The 23,443-nt window shown below is 42.1% G+C and overlaps 1 protein-coding gene across 1 annotated transcript in view; it reads left to right on the top strand.

Annotated features, from left to right (window-relative positions):
- The window catches only part of PITPNA (phosphatidylinositol transfer protein alpha), a 34,121-nt gene extending 10,762 nt beyond the window's left edge, over positions 1-23,359 (top strand). Inside the window, exons 4-12 of the mRNA XM_006925062.3 lie at positions 2,857-2,948; positions 7,250-7,257; positions 8,406-8,480; positions 9,622-9,705; positions 11,633-11,710; positions 11,862-11,972; positions 12,754-12,876; positions 19,781-19,846; positions 20,917-23,359. Coding sequence (XP_006925124.1) covers positions 2,857-2,948; positions 7,250-7,257; positions 8,406-8,480; positions 9,622-9,705; positions 11,633-11,710; positions 11,862-11,972; positions 12,754-12,876; positions 19,781-19,825 — 616 coding nt within the window. The 3' untranslated portion in view covers positions 19,826-19,846; positions 20,917-23,359. The remainder of the gene's footprint in view (positions 1-2,856; positions 2,949-7,249; positions 7,258-8,405; positions 8,481-9,621; positions 9,706-11,632; positions 11,711-11,861; positions 11,973-12,753; positions 12,877-19,780; positions 19,847-20,916) is intronic.
- Positions 23,360-23,443: the final 84 nt, after the last annotated feature.

The raw sequence follows: 23,443 nt of genomic DNA, 5'->3' as shown, positions 1-23,443 counted from the left end.
ATAGAAGAGCGTGTGTGTGTGTGTGTGTGTGTGTGTAGATGGGTGTTTGTTTCCTTTATTGTTATCTTACATAGATGGGATTATACTAATACATACTATTCTTGATTTTGCTCTTTTGTTACTTATCATGCCATATCTTTCTTTCACTTTTAGGATATTTGGCCTCATTCTTTTGAAGTACACATAGTATTATTTTGTACAGATATGCTGTAAGTTGTTTCACCAGGCCTCTTGATGTATGTTTATAGTCATTTCTAGATGTTTACATACAGTACTCCAGTACAACTCCTGCATAAATCTTTTGATGTACTTTTGTGTGTAAATCAAAATAAATGTTCCTAAAAGTGGAATTGCTGGGTCAGGAAGTATTTTAAATTCTGATATTGTAAAATTAGCTACTAGAGAAATTTTTGGTACCTGTCTTTGGATCAAAGACATAAATCTTTAAATATTTGAACTGATTTGTGTACCAAAATTGATAGCAAACCACACGAATGTTCTGAATCCCTAACCAAAACAGTAATATTTCTGCAAACTCTTGAGCTGACCCAAAGGGTGTTGAAAGCAACATATACCAGCTCGAAGGGAAGTTGAACCAAGCTCGTTTCAGAAACTATCCAGAACTGGCAAAAATAAACCTGAATATATTTTTTTAATTGTGGAAAATATACTTAACACAAAATTCACCATTTTTACCATTTTAAGTGTACAGTTCAATGGCATTAAGTACATCCCACATTGCTGTACAACTTAAACCTGAATCTTAATTTCTAGTCACCAAACTAAACTAAAATCAATTTCATCTTCACTGGATAAAATCTCTCATTTAATGTAGTCTGCTGCTCTAGAGATGTAAAAGTATTAGCCCAGAGAGGACCAGGATTTTATGAGTGCTGGAGCCAAGAGGAAAGCAACATTGTAAAGTAGAAGGTGGGGAAATCTCACCGTGATCCCATTTCCTTGCCAGTGTGCTTTTTCCTCCAAGCCTCCTCTTCATCCTCCTCTATCCCTGCTCTGAGTTGACTGCCAACCAGTCCTTGCTGAGCCATTGACAGTTGATTAAAATAAGGCTTAAGATGTATGTCAACTGTAATTGAAAAATAAATTTAGAAATTAAAAAAATAAATAAGGATTCAGTTATACCTTCCCTATGGTTGCATTTGTATTTTTTTTAGAGAGGATTTTGAAAGAGATAGTGAGGTTGGTAGAAGGAGCCATTTGGTTCCTCAAGACTTATTTGGTCCAACCAGAGATGCAGAGAGGAGGTCTGTAGCATCTGTCTTACCCTCTTGCTTACAAGAGAGAGTATAAACTTTGAGCTGCTACCACTACCCTTTCCTTAATCCCAAACACCCAACCGCAAAAAAAAAGCAAACATGCTGAATGCCGCAACCACGTCTCCTCATGAAGACCAAAGCCTTCCTGTCATCCATCTAGTTGCCCCAGTCAGAAACATGGGTTCATCACCACCCCCTTCCTCGTCCCTTATATCAAATCAATTTCTGTTGACTCCATCTCCATATCTGGTACCTCCAATCTTCCTATTTCCTTCTATTGTCTCTTGCCTTGATTACTACAGTAGCTCCTAACTGGTCTTGCTTTCCAGTTCTCCATACAATTTTGGGTGTTCTGTCCAGAAGACAGAGCTGTTGCTCCCCAGCTAAAAGCTATAGATGGCTTCCCTTTGCCCTCAGGATAAAGTCTATAGTCTTTGATGTAACTTATAAGATCTATTATGACCCATCCTCTTCAGACTCTCTTGTATTCCCCACCAGATACTCAGAACTTCTCTCTCTTCCACCATCTCTTCTCACCCCACTCCTATCCTTTTGTCTAGCTCAGTCGTACTCACTCTATGTGTTCATTTAATCCTTCTCCCAGAGGAGCCTCCTCATGCACCATGCCTCCCACACCATGTTCCCATAGTGCTCTCCCTCCCAGAGCCTTATGCTGTCCCATTATGGCACACACTTGCAGTGTTGTCCTCTGCCTGGTTAGTTATACTCCCCACTAGAATGTAAGCTCCTTGAGGGCATGAGGCATGTATGTCTGTGTGGTTTCTATATGTATCCCACTGCTTGGCACATGGAAATACTTACTAAATGAGTGTGGCAGTGAGTAAATGACTCTTAGAGGGTTGCTCTGAGAGTTCTGAGTTAGCTCTTTACTGGGGTTAGTTCTTTTTTCTTAGACCTCAGGCCCTAAAGCTGATGAGATTGCTGGAGCCTGCTAAAGACTGCTTAGATTACCAGGTAAAAACTAAAGAGAAATATATATACCTTTAAAAAAAATGGGCTTTAACGAACATGCTGTTCAGTAGCCCAAGGTAAGAAGAATTAAATTCAAGAAAATACTTTGTCCTTGGAGACAGATGGCCCCAAGGCCCTCCTGGCATCTTAAGAACTGAGAATAGCAGATCGGATCATCCTAGATTCCATATGACAAGTTAGTCAGTCAGTTACTCAGACCCATAAACCTGGACTCTTGGAGGTATCTCATCATTGCAGTGTAGAGTATAATGTACTAGGCCCAGTGAGCTCTGGAAAGAAAGCATAATGATTACGTAATGGCTGATAAGCCGTGGCAGGTAGCCTGAGGTCTCACCTGCTGTCCTGCTTCTGATGGGTGGTAGAGCAAGATGTGAGTGGATGTTAGTAGACAGACAAGCTGGGGGAGAGGGGTCAGGCTCTGACAATGGCTTCTAACACACAGGAATAACCTACTTATCTCATGGAAATTTACTTGTCAACTCCCCATTAAAGAAGCTGGAGATGTGGCCTGAAGAATGTGATATAAAAGCACGTTGTCTTCTAATTCTCTCCTCTATTTCTCTTCATAACCCTTTTCTCACTATAGCAAAGTGCCCACGTTTGTTAGAATGCTGGCCCCAGAGGGAGCCCTGAATATACATGAAAAAGCATGGAATGCCTACCCTTATTGCAGAACTGGTGAGTGTAGACCTGGCTAGAAGCTGGAGTTTGGGCACCAAGATGGATGGAGGGTATGGTCAAGTAGACTCTGTGGTGCGGGGTGAATTGGGGCTTTGCGCCCCACATTCATTTTCTAGATTAAGCTAGTGGAAGGATGAGCTTTGGGATTCCTTTCAGGCTGAGACTGGTGGTAAATGTCACTGTCTAGTACAATTTGGCAGCCAGCTGGGTGGGAACCACCAAATAGTCATGGCCTAAAATGGCACAGAACCACCCCCTTTTCTTTGGGGATGGTATAATTATTTTGATTGTTTTTACTGATTAAAAAAGTAATGTTCTCTATTTAAATTTTGGAAAGTACATACAAATGGAAGAAAATAATCACCCATGATTTTCCCATTCCTAGGTGGTCACCATTAACAGTTTAGTGTCTTTTTTCCTAGTTTTTTTTTAATGCTTACATATATACACATATATAAAGTATCCAGGCACATTTTCTGGACAAATTTTGGATCATATTAATTATTAAATTGCTCAGGTTACTCAGTAAATGCAGGACCCTTTCCCTGTCACTACACAGTCTCCTATTTTTTAAAATTTGTAATGGCTGCATAGCATTCCATTGTATGAATGGACTGTGATCCTTTTAAACCACTCGCTTGTTGTTAGATACCGACATTTCCAGTTTTAAGATGATATATATTTGTGTTTAACTTGAAAAACAGCATTGAGGCCAGTGGCTCTTGAGAGAGGCAGCAGTCATAGGAAAGGGCCTCTGGGGTGGCCTTCCTACCCTGGGGAAGGGCCAGGGCTAGACACCAAGAAAACTTAGCAAAGAAAACATTGATATTATTGGGGTAAAATGGAAATAAGCCCAACTTCCGATGGCAGTGGATTTAGAAACAACTATCCCTCAAATGTGTTATATAACACACAGAGTGTACATGCCAGATTTGGATGGCGGTGGGGGGCAAGGAGGAGAGAAGTCACTATTAAGAGCCCTGAATCAATAGCTTATGCTAAACTGGCACATTTTATAGTTAAAGGTGGGAGTGGGGTGGAATTATTTTCTTAATCTTGGCCTGTCTCCTATCTGGAGTTTTTGGAAAAGAAAGATTTGAACCTCCACAGAGAACTTTCTATTCTGTTTTTGGGATTCCCTTTGAGTAGTTCACACTCCTAGCTTTCCAGGATTCCTAGGTCTCAAGAGCCATCTAAAAGTAGGTCTCTTGGAGAGCCCAAGCCGGTACTGCTCCATGTCCTTAGGGGAGTTCCCTAGAGGTCTCCACAAAGAGGAGAAGCAGAGTGTCGGGGGAGGGAAGTCTGGTTTCTTCAGCAGGTGCTGACCTCACAGTCAGAATCCGCCGTCATATGAAATGAATATGCCGGATCTTAGATCTGTTCAGTTAGATGCTTGCTCTTTTAAAATAAGAGAGATAAACAAGGAAGGCTACTTTCCAGTTTCCTCTTGTGTGTGAGGTGTGTGGTCTTTTCTCCATCCAACCTATATTTCTTTGTACAGACAGTCTAGCTACAGGGTGCTCCTGCCAGCCTCTGCTTACATGCACTACTCTACTTACTTGTTGGGACCTGGCACTTCCTAGATTGCATCTGATAAGGATGCTCCACCCATGTGGTCATTATCCTGTGAACTTGGGAATGACTAAAGTCTAGTGCACAGGGTCATTGCTCTCTCCAATCCTCAGTGGCCCTGCACAGGTTCAAGAACCTTATATCGGGAGATTAACAATCACTGATGGGACCTGGGATGTGTGGCACTTAGAGTTTTATTGCTGTAGCTGAAAATGCAAATATTGCTATTCCCTAAGCATTGGAAGGAAGCTGTTAAATTATTAGAAAAGAGGCATGCGCACACTTTCTTAAAAGACAGCGTACACTATCCCTGGGTATGTCTGGTCTAGTGCCAAAGGTGAATTTTCATGATATCTAAGAGAGTTTCATTAAGCATGTGTCATAAGAACCTTAGCCAACTTGGCATAAAGGAGACAAATGGATGGCATGGACTCTTCTGTGCCTGGGGCAGGGTTCTGGATACACAGCTTATATTAACTGAGAGATGCTACTGTCCTGTATAATTCTGGGGAGTGTGCTGCAGCTGACATGGACATTATTCTAGACACCAAATGTTCATTCACATATTGTCCTTGGCCAAAAGTTAAAAATAAAAGATAAAAGTAATTTCTAAATACTCCACAAAGAGGAGAAGCAGAGTGTCGGGGGAGGGAAGTTTGGTTTCTTCAGCAGGTGCTGACCTCACAGTCAGAATCCGCCGTCATATGAAATGAATATGCCGGATCTTAGATCTGTTCAGTTAGATGCTTGCTCTTTTAAAATAAGAGAGATAAACAAGGAAGGCTACTTTCCAGTTTCCTCTGGGAGTTGATGGGGGGAAGATATTAGTTCAAACATCTAAGCTTGACCTAAGTGGATCAAAGTTTGGATAAAGGAGCATGAAGTAAATTCCTCATGCTTTGGAAAGCTCTAACCCTATTCTGAGTGGAATGAAAACAGATTTGGAATACTCTACTCATTATCAGCCCTTGCTACCCTCTTACCTTATTTTTGTCTATCTCTTTCCCCCATTACTGATAGGTTGGGATGTGAGGAGGGAGTGAGATGGGATTTGGACTGTAAATGGAAATAGAAAGAGAAAAATGAATGTTTTCCCTCCTACCTCTCCCTCTAGCCTTAACCCTCAGCTGAATACAGTCTTGCTAAGCCATGGTTTTAAAGTACCTTATTAGTCTTATTTGGAGAGCCCAACTTTCCAACTACAAAGAGTTTCCTGGGACCTTTCCAGTGTGCCCAGGGTTGCAGTTCGAAGAAAAGGGATTGCTGTGAATGCAGAGGTGTTTGGAGGGGCAAGGACAGCTAGAGAAGTTTAGGGAAGATTGTTTAGTCAACCAAGTTGGCATTAAAGGCTACATAGGGTTATCACTCCCATAGATTCAGAAACCTAATTTGTCAGAACTGAGTGAATCTGTTTCTCAGGGTCTGAAAACGATGAATGTATAAAAATCTCATATACCAATATATTAAGTTATATTGAAGTACAGAATTACTAATGAAACTGGGTCTTGATTAGGGCATTCTTGTGGATTCTTCCATGTGAGAAACCAAGGTATAATCAGAATGCCAACATGTAGTGAAAATGTTCACATGCTTAAGTGATCAGACTTTGGAGTATGTTGATTAGCACATTATGTCCCTACAGAGGCCAGACTAGAAGGAGAAGGTCACTTGGAGAACATGGGCTCAGAATCAAGTGGTTAACTGGAGAACTTTAGTGGCTGGTATCATCAAACCAGGCCAGCCTGACACTGCTGTCTCCACTCTTGGGATGGGGCTGCTAGAGGTGCCACGTTCGCAGCCCAAGGCTCCTGCTCCCAGGACAGCACTGGAGAATTTTTGCCATACTGGCCTCTTTGGACTTCCCTTCGATGGATAGTATACCCATCATTTCATTTTTGTTTAACACGATTTTCTCCAAGCTGACAACAGGGCAGTTATTTCAATAGGCCTTTTAGTTATAATTTTGTGCTTTCTTCCAAGTATCTTCAATTGGATTTGGGGGAATTACTATAGTCTCTTATGTTATTTTTATGCAAGGTGGATCTTATCCTTTATATTTCAACTTCTCCTCATCTCAGTTTGGAGTTATGGGGTTTGACTGTTAGCCCCATTAACTGTCCAAACAGCAGTGTGGCATCTATCAGAAATTGAGATAACTCCTAAATTCAGAGGGCACAGAATGATCTGGGCTATTGTCAAGAAGAGAGCTAGTCCATTACTCAGTGACATTAGAGCCGTAGTCATTTTCTCTGATAAATAATTGAACTGTGCTTTCCGAGGGGGTCTCATTACAATGAGCAAGAGCGTAGAGGGCGAGAGGTTTGGTTACAGTGAGAGAGGGATGCAGAAGGCAGACAGACAGCACCTGGCCTAAGTGCCTTGTTCTGTGCCCCAGGAAGCAGGGGGGACACCAGGTGATCCTTGGAGGCAGCATGGAGGATCTCAGTGCTTCAACTCATCAAAACCAGTCCCCTTTCCTTGCCCAGCTGGAAGGAATCCTGAGGATAGTGGCATCTCTTTAATTAAATTCCAGATTTGGTCTTTGGGGATTTTTATATGATTGAAACTTGAGAATTGGTGCACTGAGGCTGGGAGGGTGACTGTGGAATAAGCCCCAGGGAGTGGAGAACTCTTTTCTACCATGGCCTCTGAGACTGAGGGGCAGATATTTATTCATTCTTATTAATCTTTTTCTCTCTTCTTTCCATGTCTTTGCCTTGGAGCAGTTATTACAGTAAGTATTTTCGGGGGGCGGGGCGGGTGGGGGGCGTTGGAATCATAGATGATTTGTAAGAAAAGGAGAAGTAAAAGTATAACTGCACCGGAGGTTCCTAAGTATTCTTCTTTCTCTTGGGTGACTTTTGGAGCTGTTGGGGCTAATCCTTTCAGTCCTCAGGGGGAAGCTAGCTGTTAATTGACAAAGTAGCCTCTCGCTTTAAGCTACTTTGGCATGTGGCTTTGTAAGGTACAACAGTCAGGTCTGTGGCATCCTAGCTCTGGCTCTCACATGCACAGATTGACCCAAAGCTCTCCCCTATTCTCCCCTAGGGTGTACCTTGTCAGGGTTGTATGGAAACTGCAGTTCAGCTGACCTAATTGGGGCTTTCTCATTTGGGGCATCTGTTGACCCCATGAACACTGACCCTTGGCAAAATTATGAAATCAGCAAAGTTCCTCTTCCATAACCATCCCATGTCATTGCCCCTTCTCTCTACCCTTCAGCATCCTCATCCAGTATCTTGTCCCTGCAGGTTAACTTAGGTAGTTCCTAGGAACCTAATTCCTGCTAAGAAGTTAATGGGTTAATGTGTTCTTCCCTTATATAGTTTTTAAAAAGCACTAAGAAAAAATAAAAATAAATAAGAAGTACTGAGGAAGGAAGACAGTAATTAGCATGAAGGGTTAATTTGCTGAGAACTTTAGGCCTCAGCAAAAGGCTGGCTGTGGGGAATGGGGTGGTGGTGAACATTTTTGGTTGGTTAGGAAGTCTTCCTGTGCTCTTCCCACACTTCTATTTAAGCATTAGCATCCTGTGCATAAGGTAGTATGGTAGAAAGGGTAAATCCATGGATTTTGAAGTCAAATCTGATTTTGAGGCCCAGCTCTATCATTATCTCTGTGGCCTTAGACAAGTCACCTCATCCGTTTGAGCTTCACTTACTTCACCTATAACATGAAGATGGTATTACTACAGACCTCACAGGCTGGGATGAGGATTGAATGAGATTATGCATGCCTAGCATATTGTGGGCTCCCCGTAAAGTTAACTATCATTGTAAGCAGAGGCTGTATTCTCTCAACTGCCTTTGATCCAGTAATAGGAGATGGTTACTCTCCAACTTTGAGCCTAGTGACCGTAAGGTATTTTTCCCCCCCTTCCAGAATGAGTACATGAAAGAAGACTTTCTGATTAAAATTGAAACCTGGCACAAACCAGATCTTGGCACCCAGGAGAATGTAAGTAGCACTTCCCAGAGACACCCCGGCCTCAGGGCAGGGTACTAAGGCTGTGCCCTATAGCTTTTCCATTCCTGCCTTGGGGTCCTCTTTATGTTTTCCTTTTTCTTCGCCAGGAAGGCAACAAGTTCTGCCTAGAGCTGCCCTACCAGCATGGGATTATTCTGTCTATAATTTGCAAGATGTGATCTCTAAGACTCCTTTTCTTAGTACTGAGATTTGTCTGAAGTACAACTCCTGGCACAAAGAAGCTATATTTTTAAAACACAAAAATTATAGCCTCTATAGAGTAAAATTTGCCAATAATTCCTCAAATTTAAAATATACCTATCCTTTACTGCAGCATTTCCATGCCTAGGAATTTATCATACAGTTATATCTACACATGTGTGAAATAAGTTATATACAAGGAGATTCATTGCAGCATTCTTTGTGTAGCCAAAGATTAAAAACAATACAACAGTCCATCAGTAGGACACTGTTAAATAAATTGTGATGTAGCCATATAGTACATATTATGCAGCCATTAAAAAGAACCAATAGGGAACAGTCTTCAGGATATATTGTTCAGTGAAAAAAATAAGATGCAAAACAGTGTGTATATGTGCAACCATTTTGAAGAATAATCTTCGCACATGGACGTTTGTATGTGCATAGAATCTGGTAGCAGTGGTGTTACTCGGGAGGAGACTGGGAGAAGAGAAAGAATTCTTCGTCATATCCTTTCATACATTTTGAATATGTATCATAATTTCATATCATGTATATATAGAACCTGTTTAAGTTAATTTTTAAAAGCATCAAAATCAGCAGTATATAGCTAAGCAGGCAACATCTCCATGAGTGTTTATAGTCTTTACAAAGGGGGAACATATGGAAATAACGTAGGTGCTATAGGTAGCCCTGAAAGAGTTTGGCCTACTAAAGTGGTACTTAGCCTGCAAAATCAGAGCATTAGTTCTCAAATGTATGTCCACTTAAAATCCATCCTCCTATCCCTGTGGATAATTTTGTATGTAATTTTTTACCAGTAGAAATCTCACATCTCTGGCTATGGGAATAGATGTTCCTAGATGTCCCTTCTGGGTTAAGGGTGCTTTTTAGCTGAAAAACCACACAGTGGTCCTCCTTGTTCCTGCAGGTGCATAAACTGGAGCCTGAGGCATGGAAACATGTGGAAGCCATATATGTAGACATTGCAGATCGAAGCCAAGTACTTAGCAAGGTAGGAACTGTTTTGAGATGTGGGTGGCCTTTGAGATGCGGAAATGACTTCTAAATGTCAGAGAAACCAGGGAACCAGACCCAACTTGGATCAAAGAGAAGTTCTCTCTTGGGTATTGTTTTATTTTTTAAATTAGTATTAAGAATTCATTTGTCTTGACCTGGGGATACCACCAGGGAAATAGTGGCCCAGATACATGTGTCCCGTTTGGCCTCTGGAAATTATCACTGGACAGTGTAGGTGCTGTTGGTAGTCCTGAGAGTGATTCACCCTGCTGAAATGACACTTAGCCTGAAATTAGTTCTCAAATTTATTTTTCCAACCCAGCAGTTAAGAAACATTTATTGTCTGCCTGTTTGGAGTTCTCTGTTCTGTGGGTTCCAGGTAAGGGGTGCAGATATATGAAAAGACAAGTCCCCTGCCCTCAAGAAGTCAGTAGTGGCTTCCCAGACTAACAGACATGGCAGCAGGCACCTGGGGAAGCAGGTGCCTGGGAAAGGACAGTCCACTGCTAGACCATAAACTTGGAAAGAGCAGAGACCAGGTCTGTCCTGCTCACTCTATGCTCCCAGAAAGTATTTGCTTAGGGAAGGAAAGGGGTAATTCCCCCCTCATTCAGCACTCTTCCTATCTGACAGAGGCCTATTGAGATCAGGGCACAGGAATTGGGCTCTCTGCCCATTAGTGGGAATAAGTGTTTGCTCTCCATATCCCAGGGGTATGATACCTCCTTCCTGGAGTCACTCTGTGTGCTTAAGATATTTCGATTTGTGCATTTCCAAAAAGATATGAAAACCATCTTGTGCTTCCTTACCTGATATCCCCACTCCCACCTCAAAAGGTTAGTGGATTTTTCAAAAAAATTTGTATTGAAATATAACATGTAGCAAAGTGAATTTATCATAAGTGTACATCTTAATGGATATTCTCAAACTGAACATACCCAAATATTTCTCAAACAGAAATACTAGCAAAGAGTAGGTACTCTGAGTGTTTTGTTAACTCCGGTTGTCTTGGTGTGAGTGGAGAGAAGCAGAGGTGGGGAAAATTTACTTTTTTAAAGCACACATAAATAATCTTAGCTTTGGGAAATACTTTATGACTGTGCGTGTATGTGTGTAACTTGTTATCTTTGTTATTTCTGTTAAGTAGATGCTATAATGAGTTTGCTTTTCCTGAGCCCACATTAGTCAATGCAGAGGAATAATCAAAGATTAAACTTTTGTTATGGTTAATTAACACACAGCATTGACTGCATTATAAATCAGTAAAGTGAGACAGACAGTAATACACAAGAGGATACTATACATTGACCTATGTATGTTCTATACATTGAACATTTCCAATAATGATTTTATGAAAAAAATCCAGTTAAATAAACCAGAGGGAGATCAGATTTAAAGATTTCAGGAATGACAGCCAGTTATTCTCAGCTCTGGCTGTGTTTTAGAATCACCTCCAGAGGTTTTAAAAAAAAAATTATTGCTCCCCTTACCTGGAGATATTCTTATTCACTGAGTTTTAGGTGGAGTGGTCCAGAAATCTGTATTTTGAAAAAATCATCCATCCCTGGTGATTTAGATGTTCACCTCAGGTTGAAAATCCCTACCTTAGACAGTGGAAATAATTGCTCGCTGAGACAGTCTGTTGTCACTTTTATATGCTAAAATTGAAAACAAACCCTGGCAGAGAAAATCACACAGAACACTGCTCTGAGGCAAATGTAAATAGTTCTATATGTCGTTCATAACATTTTTCTATATTTTCTGTGTGTCAACAGCATTAAGACTGATATAAAGTATACTCCGATAGAAAATCTGATCCCTCTCTCTCTCTCTTCCTCTCTCCTTCCCCCCTCTCCCGTATCCCTCTCTTCATTTTCCTCCCTCCCTCCCTTCTCCAACTCCAATTCTACAATTTCTCTCAGGATTACAAGGCAGAAGAAGACCCTGCAAAATTTAAATCTATCAAAACAGGCCGAGGACCCTTGGGCCCCAATTGGAAGGTGCAGTCCACACCCTCACCACCAGGGGGCTGGGCACAGTGTGGGTGGGCCTCTCCCCATGGAGAAAGGGAATGGCTGGGGCTGGGCTAAGGGAGAGCCAGAGGTCTGCCTCTTAGTTACCTGCCTGCCTGTGGGTGTGTTTCTAATACAGCAAGAACTTGTAAATCAGAAAGACTGCCCATACATGTGTGCATATAAACTGGTTACTGTCAAGTTCAAGTGGTGGGGCCTGCAGAACAAAGTGGAAAACTTTATACATAAGGTAAGTGACCAGGGTAAGGCCTTCCCAGTGTGTATGTTGGTGGGGTGTTTTGCCCAACAAGAGATCATACAATCCATGGGACTTGTATCCTAGGGTGGCTGACATTCATATTTCAGTTTCATTGCCCAGACCTCCACTTAACTGTCTTAAGGTTTAATGCTGTCCACCTAAAGGCATCACATATAACAGAAGGAAAGTGAGGCAAAAAAAGGAAACAGGAAGGGACTTGCTACTATTAACATACAAATAAAACTCAGTCTCTCTCTTTTCTTGAAGCCAAAAGGCAGAGATACTGTGAACCAAATTCTCCAGGGCACTGAATTACACAGCTAGGCAAATGTAAGGAGTTTTTATAATCTTTTTTCTGATATATTAGAGCCTTACTCTTGGGCCACATTTCATAGCCACTGACCTGTTTTAACCTGGCTCTAGGGTCCAGAGACAAGGAAGAAACTTGGCACAGTTGGTTTGGGGCCTTGGCTTAGCTGTGAGCTCATCATGGGCTGCCTGTCTTAGTAGCATTTTGGGCACAGGGCCTAGCTATAGACACTCATTCTCTCCTGGGAGTTCCCTCCTACTTGAAGCCATATCTGTTAGACATGTGAAGGCAAAAGTCACTGACCTATGGGACTGGAGGGCTGATCCAGACAAGCAAGCCAGGCTTTACTCCTCTTCCACCTCCCCACTGAAGTGTGGGTCTTGGCTCAGAGATCATGGGGAGGGGAGCTGCAGCAGTGGCCTTCACCTTCTGTGTTCTAACTGGGTTCCCTCCTTTTTATAGCAAGAGAGGCGTCTGTTTACAAACTTCCACAGGCAGCTGTTCTGTTGGCTCGATAAGTGGGTTGACCTGACTATGGATGACATTCGAAGGATGGAAGAAGAAACAAAGAGACAGCTGGATGAGGTAAGTGGATACCCAGAGGTGACTCTAGGTCTCTCAACTAAATAAACATGTGAAGGAGACTGTCGTGCTAGGACAGTTCACTGAGGACACTGTTCTGTGGTTCTAGGAATGTGTCTGTCTCTTATGGGTAAGGTCTAATGTAATCAGGGAACTATAAGGAAGAAAACAGCCTGTGTTCTTGAATTTTCTGTCTAGTTGAGGTCTTGGCATATACCAAGAGACAAATATGGCAATATGTGCTGAATGCCAAGTGAGTAATACAGTTGCTGCAGTGGTTCTTCAGAGCCAGGTGGGGGAATCATGCTCGGCCGCAGAGGTGTAAGTGACCCTGGGAGGTGGCAGGCTGGGTTGATCATGAATACCTCACAAAGGATATAACAGCACACACACAACTAACCACTCTGTAAGGTGATTTTGAGCTAATTTTAGATTTTGGAGCCTTTGCTTTTTTTCAGGTTGCAGGATCTTGACATGGCTCCTGGAGGAGGGCTTTCTGCTCCATGGGAGCTTGATGACCTAACACTCCCCCTGCCTCATTTGGAGATACTCTGTGTGGCTCACTCGGAGGAGAATGTCATAAATTACATTCCTAGACTTTCTGTGTATGAGGCACCGTTCTGAAGCTTTTACATATACCATCTCCTATAAGCCTCACAGCTTCTGTGAGCAGACACCACTGTGCTCCCCACACTCAGATGAGGTAGAGGCTCTGAGGGCTCAATGCCGTGCCCAGGATCACACAGCCTGTAGGTGACATGGTTGGGGTAAGAGCCATAGCTCTTAATCACTTGGTTTCTTCTCCTTCTAAATGCCATTGGGGCCCTCCTGCCTTTCTGGGGCTAAAAATAAGGCAGGAAGCTCTGTTTCATAAGACCTGCCATCCATTTCTCCCTCCTTGAGTGGGTTGGCACAGAGCCTAGGTATCTGGCAGACATTGCTTTGCATGGCCTTGCCCGGCTCTCCAGCAGGGCCTCAAGCGAGACACAGGTCTGGGTGCCATGGTGCCCCACACTACACAGCCCAGGAGCTCTTCCTTCTTCTGGAGCCCCCCGGGAGTTGTTTTTACCTCCAAGATGACACTTCCTGCCTGGGCTGACTCACTGGTGAGTGGTGTGCTCAGTTAGTTCCTTTCGAAGGCAGATGTTTCAGTTATTTATTCAGCTACATTTGGCAGGGAAGTTGCAGAATTTTGGACACAATTTCTGATTCTTCTGCTGGGGATCTTCAGGAAGTGGTAGATTTTAATGTCCAGGGCTCTGGCTATTCTGACCGTATGAGAGAGAGACCTGAGTCTGTTAGTTACCCTAGTCCTGACAAAAAGAAAAGAAAATAGACCCAACGGAGGAACACGGAGCCTTTGGAGGGTTTAGCCTAGAGTTTCAGCTACCCACTGTCTGACAAAGGCCAGCCTAAAGTACACAGGGTTACCAAAGCTTTTGCAGACAGCCTTTTGCTCTAGGTGGAATTGGAATTCTTAGAGCTGGGAGAATTCTCCAGAGGATCCACTGGATCTGCTTCCCTCAGATCCAAACTTTGAGAGCCCTCGTCATTAGGTATTTCTTTTTCAATCCCTACCCCTGTCTTTGCTTGTTTCTCTACTCTGGAGAATTATGCCAAAAACTTAGATGAATACTGTCCTCCAGGGTGACTGTAAATGTAGGAAACGCTGTTTGGAAATGAAATTTTTAAGAGTTTGCAGCGGAAGAGAAAGCAAAACCAAGTACGTGTTACTATGTATGTTTTGAGCCTATTAGCAACTAACTATAACAGTACCTTTGTATGTTAAATGTAGCTCTGGCTTACTGGTTTATTTTCTTTTCTTTTTCCTCTTTCTAAAAATATCAAAGTTTCAGTTTTATTTTACTTAAAAAAAAAAACAAATCCACTATATCGAGGTATATACAGACAGCTGCACATCTTGATGAGTTTACAGATAAGTATACACCTATGAAACCACCACCATAATAAGTGCCATAATCATACATATCCATCACCTCCAAAAGTATTTTTATAGTTTTAAAACTTAGTATGCCAGGCCTACAAGGAAGAAGCTGTCCTCCTTTATCCGGCCCGAGGTCCTGCCCCTTGTGTTCTTATGGTCATTTCTTTTGTTAATTACCTCTGTTTCCAAAAAATAGGTTTGTGCTCTTAATTTCTCAACTTTTGATATTAAACATCACCTTCTTCCTATGGAAGATTTAGCTGTTTTACATCACTCACTACTCACACTCTTCCCCTCTCCATCTTTCAGTATCACAATTTTGGGTTCATTCATTTTTCAGCATTTGTATTATTACAACTATCATTCTTTTTCCCAACTGAGTCCTTTAGTCTACTCTGATTTTTGTTCCTTTCTTGTATAATTTTAAGAAGTTAGTAATTGCCTCCCTTTTTGTTAGCTCAGTTTATGTCTATCTCATTAGGTTTTGTTTTCCAGTCTTTAGATGGATGATTTAGTTTTTGGGGGGTGTGATGTGCATTGCATAATAATGTGGTTGACCTTGGTCCATTCTTATTCATTTTGCTCCCACTTGGTAGACACTTTGATCTAAAGATCTTCAGTTCTGGAAAATGGTTTTGTGTTATGTTTCACAATTCTCTCCTTTCTCTTTGTTCTCTCTCTGGAATTTTTATTAGTTGGAAGTTGGACCTCATGAATTGACCTTCTAATTTTCTTATGTCTTCTCTTTTGTCTGTTTTCTGGGAGACATTTTCCAATGTTAACTTTTCTCTCTTCAGTTGAATTTAAAACATTTTTAAGCATTTCTTGTTCTGTGTTTTTTAAAAATGGTTTTTCTTTTTTCTTACATGCATTAACTTTTTCTGATGCTATAGTTTTTTTGTTTTTGTGTTCGGTTTTTGAGGTGTCTCTGCTCCACTGAATATTGTATCCTCTGAGCTCCTTTTTCTTGTTAGATTCTCTGTTTTATGTTAGGGGCTTTCCTCAATTAACTGGCATTCCTTGGCTGTCTGTTTACATCTAAGAGTGAAGGTCTAAAAAGCTGATTGTAATCTCTGAATCAGTGGATGGGCTTCATTACAGGGTAGTCAGTTACACTGGGGTCCCCTGCTTCAGGATCCTGAGTCTATTTTTATCAGGCTAGTCATTTTTCTAGAGAGGACTCTCTAGTTGCCTGCTTACAGAGGGGGATGGTCAGGCAACTAGCATTCTGGGAGCTGAGCTGGAAAAAGGTTCTGGTGGGCTCACCTTACCATGTATTGGATTTAACTTAATCTCTTTGTCTTCTGTATCATGTCCACTTGGTCCTTAGCTGAGCCTGGGGGCCCAAGAGTGAACCCCCTGGCTTTCCTGTGGCAGGAAGGGGGCATGGCTACTTGACTATGAGAACTGGGGGAGGGAACACCAAAGCCAACTGTTCTTTATTTGGACTTTTAAAGAAGTCACCTGTTTTCAGTTCCTGAGTTTTTGGAGAACACAACACAAGTTGGTCATCTCAGGCTCCTCTGAGAATTAGTTGCTACTCACCCATCCTTTTTCATCTTCCAGAATGTTGTTACCATCTCTTAGCTGTTGTTGTCTCCTCTGTTCTTGTCTTTGTGACTTTATATCTTTTTATATTCCTTTACTGTCATAGTAGGGTTTGGGAAGGAATAGCATGATTCACTGCAAGTTTGCAATAGGAATTATGAATCTTATTCTATAAACTAGTGTGTAGTCCAGTGTCAGTGGATTTTTTGTGAGTTATGAGGGGTCACTATAAGGCCACAGTCACTACTGTTATAACTCTAGTCCCTGTGGGGGGGTGGACCTACCATTCTTGGATGAGGCTCAAGGATTTGAGAAACAAGGGATAAAGAGATTAGTCCTTTGCCGTAAAAAGAAAACTGTCAGGAAATGTGTGCCTACAGGAAAGCTGTTGCCCTTCCCTCCCCCTACTTCCCCCCACTCTCTACCTCTCTCTCCCTCTCTCCTTTTCCCCTCCCTCCTCCTTCCCTCCCTGCCTCTCTCTCTCTTTTTTTCTCCCTCTCTCTTGCTCTTGCTTTCTTAAGAGACTCATAATCTCAGAATGGAAGAAGGCACCTTAAATGTCATTTAGTCCAATTATATCCAATCTTCTCTGTAGCTTCCTTAACAGCCTGTGTTTGATCACCTTCTGTAGTGGGGAACTTACTATCTCCTAAGCATGAAGGTAATAAAAACATTTTTATTATCACTAGAAGCTAACATTTATTGAGGTCTTACTGTGTGCCTGTCGTGTGGTAAGCGTTTTACATTAATTATATCATCAAATCCTCATGGCAACCTGTGCCTTAAGTATTATTTTCATTTTATAGATAAAGAGACTAAGACAGAAAAGTGAAGGATATCTTCTAGTTCACTGAACCAAGTGCCTCCTGGGCCTTTGGCCATTAATTCTGTAGCTAATGAGTCTGGGGAAAGAGAACACATTTAAAATTTTTAAAGAAAACTTGTTTCCCTATTTACTGGACTCTCTAGGAAAGTGGTCCCCAATCTTTTTGGCACCAGTGACCAGTGCTCCTGTGAGAACCTAATGCCTGATGATCTGAGGTGGAGCTGAGGCCATGATGCTGGTGCTGGGGAGTGGCTGCAAATACAGATGAAGCTTTGCTCACTGGCCCACTGTTCACCTTCTGCTATGTAGCCCAACAGGCCACAGATCAGTACCAGTCCACAGCGCAGGAGTTGGAGACCCCTGCTCTAGAACATTTCCTGAAAAACAGTAAAGATGCTGTGTTAGAGCACGATTAACATTCTGCAACATTTTCTTTCCCAGCCTTCCCTGTGGGTCTTTCTCTAAGTCCCTGTTGGCTCCATAATTCCCCTGATCCCTTTATAATCCTTCCCTTCCGAACCTGGTACTTTATGATGGAGCTAAGAGGCTACATGACACTCTTGCACAGCTGGCCCACCTTGAGGGCTGTCTCTGAGCCCCATTGTAGCCAGTCTTCCCGTCGTATGCTTACATGTGAATGTCCCTGTCCCTTTTTCATTACCTGAATCTTGGTGCAGAAAGCCCTTGCTTCATCCTGTGGCTTTTTGACTAACGGATCACCATCAGTTTTAGAGTTTTAAACCTTAAACTCTGGACTGGTTACCCAGAGACTCTATAAAGGTCCCTGTGCAGTGAAGTGCCTACCTAGCAGGACACTCTACCCCAAAGTTTCCAACTTGGGATTGTGGTAGATATAAGTTCTGAGGATAAGGCTGATAAAGAGGAACCACTAGGTGCCTAGCTCACCTGCTGGGCCATGGGAAATTAGAATCTGAGATTCTCATAGTGTCTGCAGAAGGAATAGTTAGGTCTTTTGAGGCTGAGGGATCCCTGTATGTAGAGGATGGCACTATCCCATGAAGTCTAAATTCCCTCTGACCTGCTTGGCAATGATTGACCCCAGGGCAAACCACCAAGAATATTGGACAACATCTTGAAATATGGGAGTAGCTTTATTTTCCTTTTAAATATGATTTCATTTTTCAATATTAAGGTAATATATAAGCATTAAATGTCTTTTGGCAAATTGTGAAAAGTAGAAAGAAAAAAATCACTTGTACTCTCACCATTTAAAAACAACCACTAGAAACATCTTCCCACATTTCTAAGTCTTTCTACACACTTTTACTTAGTTATGATTGTACTGCATGTGCCAGGTGGTTATCTTACCTTCTTCTCTAATGAAGCATTATAACAAAGTATTTTCCCACTAAAAAATTTCTTCACATACTTATATCTGACTGAAACAAAAATACTGCCCTGTACTCTGTCATTACCCTATGTTAAAATTTCCTTTCATGTTGTTTCTAGGTTCTCACTGTTATAAATAATGCTGTGATGAAAATTTTTGTGCAGTTTTTTAGTAATTTGGATTATTTCCTTAGAATAAATTCCTACAAATGGAATTAGAGAATTTAAGACTCTTATTATTTATTGCCATATTTCTTTCCCAAAGAGCTGAACCTATTTGTAAAGTGGCTTTCTAAAGAGGCTCTAAAAACAGTGCCACATGTGGCTCATATCTGTGTTCCTTCAGAAATGCTAATTGTTTTTGGTTACTTTTCAGTGTCTTAAACTGATTTATTTTACTAGCTTTATTTTTTTTATTCAACTCTTTATTTTGAGATGATTGTAATATTCACATGCAGTTATAAGAAATAGTAGAGATGTTTCTCCCAATGGCAGTATCTGCCAAAACTACAGTATAATATCACAACCATGATATTAACATTGATACTTTTACTAGTTTTTAAGTCAAAAGAGTGTTTCATATCTACTTAATGGTAAAAGCAATTTTCAAAAGATATAGAAAATATTAAAAAATATAAGTTCATGTAAATAAATAGATAAATAAAAGTCCCTTTCCTCCAACCCCTGGCTTCATTCCTAGAGGAAACCACTGTTAAAAAAACAAATAAACCAAGATAGGAATTTCTATTTTCATGTTCCTTGACTATATGTATATATATAGCCTGCAGTGGCTTGACCCGAGGAATACCACAAACATCAGATAAAATCTCTCATGTCATTTAGGCCCCAGGAAACAGGAAATAAGCATTCTTAGAGCATTTCAGTGAGATAATGAATTAAGAGTGAGATAATGAATTTTTATTTCATTGGTACCCTGTGGGGCAGGCACCTTGTCTCTGAGAGTAGGGGAAGCTGTTGAGTTCTGATAGGAAGTTGCATCTTATTTCAAGCAGTAGGAAAACAGGACCTGGCTTTGGATTAGCAGTGAACTCTCAGAGTACATAAGAATCTGGGTGAGGCTCAAGGAGCTTTGCTCCCATGACATTAAATTATTTGTCTCTGATTATTGAAAATTTATGTGAATGTTCATTAGTGAGCTTACATTTAATGAGCATGCTTTTGTCTTTTAAAAAAAATTTAAGGAATTTTAAATTTTAAATTTTCTGTTTCTGTTGCAGATGAGACAAAAGGACCCAGTGAAAGGAATGACAGCGGATGACTAAAGCCACCCCCCCTTCTGCACTGTATGTACCCAGTTTCTCACTGTGTATGTCATAGATGCTAAAAATCAGCTGGGGTCCTCAAGGACTCAGCAGCTCACTACGAAGTCAGAAAACTTGCTTTATTCTTCATCCTGCCCTCTAGAACAGTGATGGCTGCCATGCTAAACAGGCTTGTCATGCTCTCAGGCTTCCATCGAAAGAACTTATGACTAGTAAGACATTTTAGGGACACGTGATTTTATAAAGAACTACATAGAGACATGGACAGGGAGGTGAGAAGGTGGAGTGGGGAGCAGTAAATGCAGAATTGAAGTTTACTTGCAACTAATTACTCTTCCTCTCCTTACTTGAACCATTTCAAGTTGCAGCTGGCACTCTGGGGCACTCCCTATAGCCCCTGTGCCAGAGCCAGTTCCTAACTCCCAACTGCTGGCATTCCCTGTCCCTCTCTTGGAAAATCTGCTGGCCACACAGCTTTTCCTAGTGTTCACTGTTGTGTCTGGTGCTTCATTTCCTTCCTCTGTATACCCCCTGGTCCCATACTAAGTAGCTGTCCTCATCAGAGGCAGCATCTTTCAGACACTTAGAGATATCTCTGCCCAGGTCATACGACCAGGATGGGATGTCCCTTGTCATAGTCACTCTTCCCCAGTTCCCTTCCTTCTAATTGCTCCCAGTGCCTGCACACCTCCAGACTCACTGTTACTCTAGCAGCTGGGCTTGGTCATGGATGAAAAACTTGGCCCTGCTCACCATCAGGTTCTGAGAAATTATTTTGTCAAATAAAAACTGGCTATCCTCTAGCACTAAAGAGCTATGGAGGCCTGCGTTCTCACTAGCAGTGATGCAAACCTCTGCTTGCTCTCCCTGACCCATGTGCTTGAGGAGAACTTCTGGGAGATAAAAGGGTAGAATTAGTGGATTGCTATAATGTCAGCTTCTAGTCACTGTATAGACCTTATTTTCTCTCTTCCCCAACCCCCAACATACCGACTAGCATCCTTCTTCCTCTTGAAATTCCTCCATCAATGATGATTTACAATGCTATTTTCCTGTTGCTTTCTTAACATATTATTTTATTTCTCTTCTAGTTTTGCAAGACAGTGGTCAACAGGAAGGCCCAGCAGCTCCACCCTCCTGAGTGACAGGCCATCTTCGGACGCAGCCTTTCTGTGCCCATTCTTCAGGCAACTTTTGATCCCTTACTGTAGCTAATTCTAGATGCCCTTTAATATTGTGAACAAATAGACCGTCTGGTATTATGAAGCCCGTGTGTGCAGGAGCCTGCTCCTCTGAGATATGTGGCATATAGGTTGCTGTATTTACAGCTCCTCCCTCTCCAACCATTGTGTTCTCAACTCATTTCTGTGTGCCCCACCTCTTTATTTCCAAGTGACATTTTAGTCTTTCAAAATAGCTGCCTTTTTTGTGATGTGGTGATTTAAATGATTTAAGTTTGTTTTCAACCCTGGGATAAATTGAGGTATTCTGATTCCTGGGCAAATCTTTGCAATTTTGAGTGCTCACCTGGGGAAAGGGGATGAGTTAGAAATACAGAATTTCCCCTACCCCCAGTTCCTCAGAACAGCAATGTGGCTTCATAACTCTGACCACTGTTCCCAATAACCCATTGAGTGCTCTAAGCACCAACTACTCTGTTTTGAAAATTTAACAAATACACATAACCTCTACCCTAGGCATTAGATCTCTGGTCACTAGTCTTAGAAACACCTATGGCTTCTCTGCCCTCCTTTTGCCCACTCTGTCCGCATCTCTGCAGAGCCCATAATATGCCCAGGTCAGTTCTCCACCTGGAGGGACTTGTCCAGTATGGCCCTTAGAATTGAGTCTGCCCCACATATACTAATTAATTGCCCCCTTGAGGAGCTCTATATGTCCATGCTCCTCTTCCTGTTTGGGCTGGTGCTGTCACTCAGCAATAATCCTCTTTTCTCTGTGCTTTCTTAGATTCCTGTCCTCTGTCTTTGAGGCTGGTGAGGACACAGAGTCCTGATCTTTTCATGCTGCACAAAACGAGCATGCAAAAAGCTTCTTCCCAGCAGAACATGTTCCCTCTTGTCTCCAGTTGCTAGAAAGGATTTGAGGACCAAGAACTCAGCTCGTCCTGTCCCCATGCTGAGTTCTGTCCTGGACAATCAAAAGCAACTAGTGACTGTAGTATAGAACTCTACCAAAGTAGGCTGGTGAGAAAGTGCAGGCTCCCTGGGAATAGAAGCTGCTGAGTGCTTCAGAGTTCCCTACAACTTGGAAGAACCTGAATATGCCTTCCCAGTGGGCGAATCAGATAGCTGTGGTGTTACCTGACATTTCCCAAACCTTGTGTATGTTGGCTGAGTGTGCAGTGATCCTAGCTCATGCTAGCCTGGGTGCAGCTGCTAATGAGACGAAATCTCTGTTGGGGGAGCAAGAAGTAGGATGAGATAATTTGTCCTCATGCTTTCATCAGTTTGTTTTGCCTTACTCACTTTTAAGTGGAATAAGGGAGTGTCTCAGGATTGCACCTGTGACATCCTGAAGGATGCTCCCCGGTGGCCCTCCTGGGGCAAGGATGGACAGACTCAGACCCCTCAGCATGCTTAGCTCACACCTTCTTTGGGAACTGGGGATGTCCTTTTACACCTCCCTTTTAGTCTCACTTTGTGGGGTCTACAGTAACAATGGATCTGGTGCAGTTCAGTTGGTTATTAACATCTTAACTGGCCACATTTATTTGACTGGGAAAGTTGAAGAGGCATTCCTCCTGGAGAAAAATATAAATGTTTTCCTACAAGCTGTATTAGCTATAATTATATTTGTGCTTAAAGCTCTCCCTTCTTCATTCATCGACTAAGTGAAGTCCAGATATGGGTTATCCTTGGAGAAACAACTGGTGATATTCTAAGCAGACAGTTGTTTAGGTGGTTTAAGGGTCAGATGTTAGTCTCCTTCCTTCAGGTCGTCTCTGAGATTCACACATATCACTCTAGCTCTGATGGCGGCTCACTCTTTGTCTGCCTGTTCTGTCTCTCCCACTTCCACCTGTTTCCCCAGTTTGAAAGCATCCACATGAGCTGAGCTAGAATTTGGATCTGGGGCTTCAGCCCACATAAACATAAGGAGGGATGTCCCTGGTCTACTCCATCCCCATGGATAGTGTTGCTGCTGGGCAACAGTGTTGGTGTCTTTTAAGTATCCCCCTCCCCTCTTCACCCCACTCCAAACCAACTAACACTCAGAGGGGCTTATGGTGAAAGGTTCAGCTCCAAGGTAGTACCTGAGGATGTACGATGCCCCTTCAGACCACTGCTTCCATTAGATTTCCAGAGTCACAATCCCAGCTGGAAGTAGCCATGCTTCTGTAGGAGGGGTGCTGAGCTCCAGCCTTCTCATGGGAGAGAGGTCAAGGACAGGGTCAGTATTGTGGGCACGTGTATATCTTCCCAAGTTCTCTTACAGTCCCTGCTGGGACTCCCTGACTTATTTTGGTTGGTTCTTAGTGCTACTTCTTTTACAAAATACACTTTGTAGAATTGATTAGATTACCTTATTGTGAGTTTGTGCCTTTCTGTCTCAATCTTCCAATACAGGTATATTGGGGAAAAAAAGTCTAATAAAATC

This window comes from Pteropus alecto, unplaced genomic scaffold, assembly GCF_000325575.1.
Source record: "Pteropus alecto unplaced genomic scaffold, ASM32557v1 scaffold98, whole genome shotgun sequence".
Lineage (NCBI taxonomy): Eukaryota > Metazoa > Chordata > Mammalia > Chiroptera > Pteropodidae > Pteropus > Pteropus alecto.
Note: the sequence above shows the minus strand (reverse complement) of the source record. Positions and strands in the feature narration are given on the sequence as shown.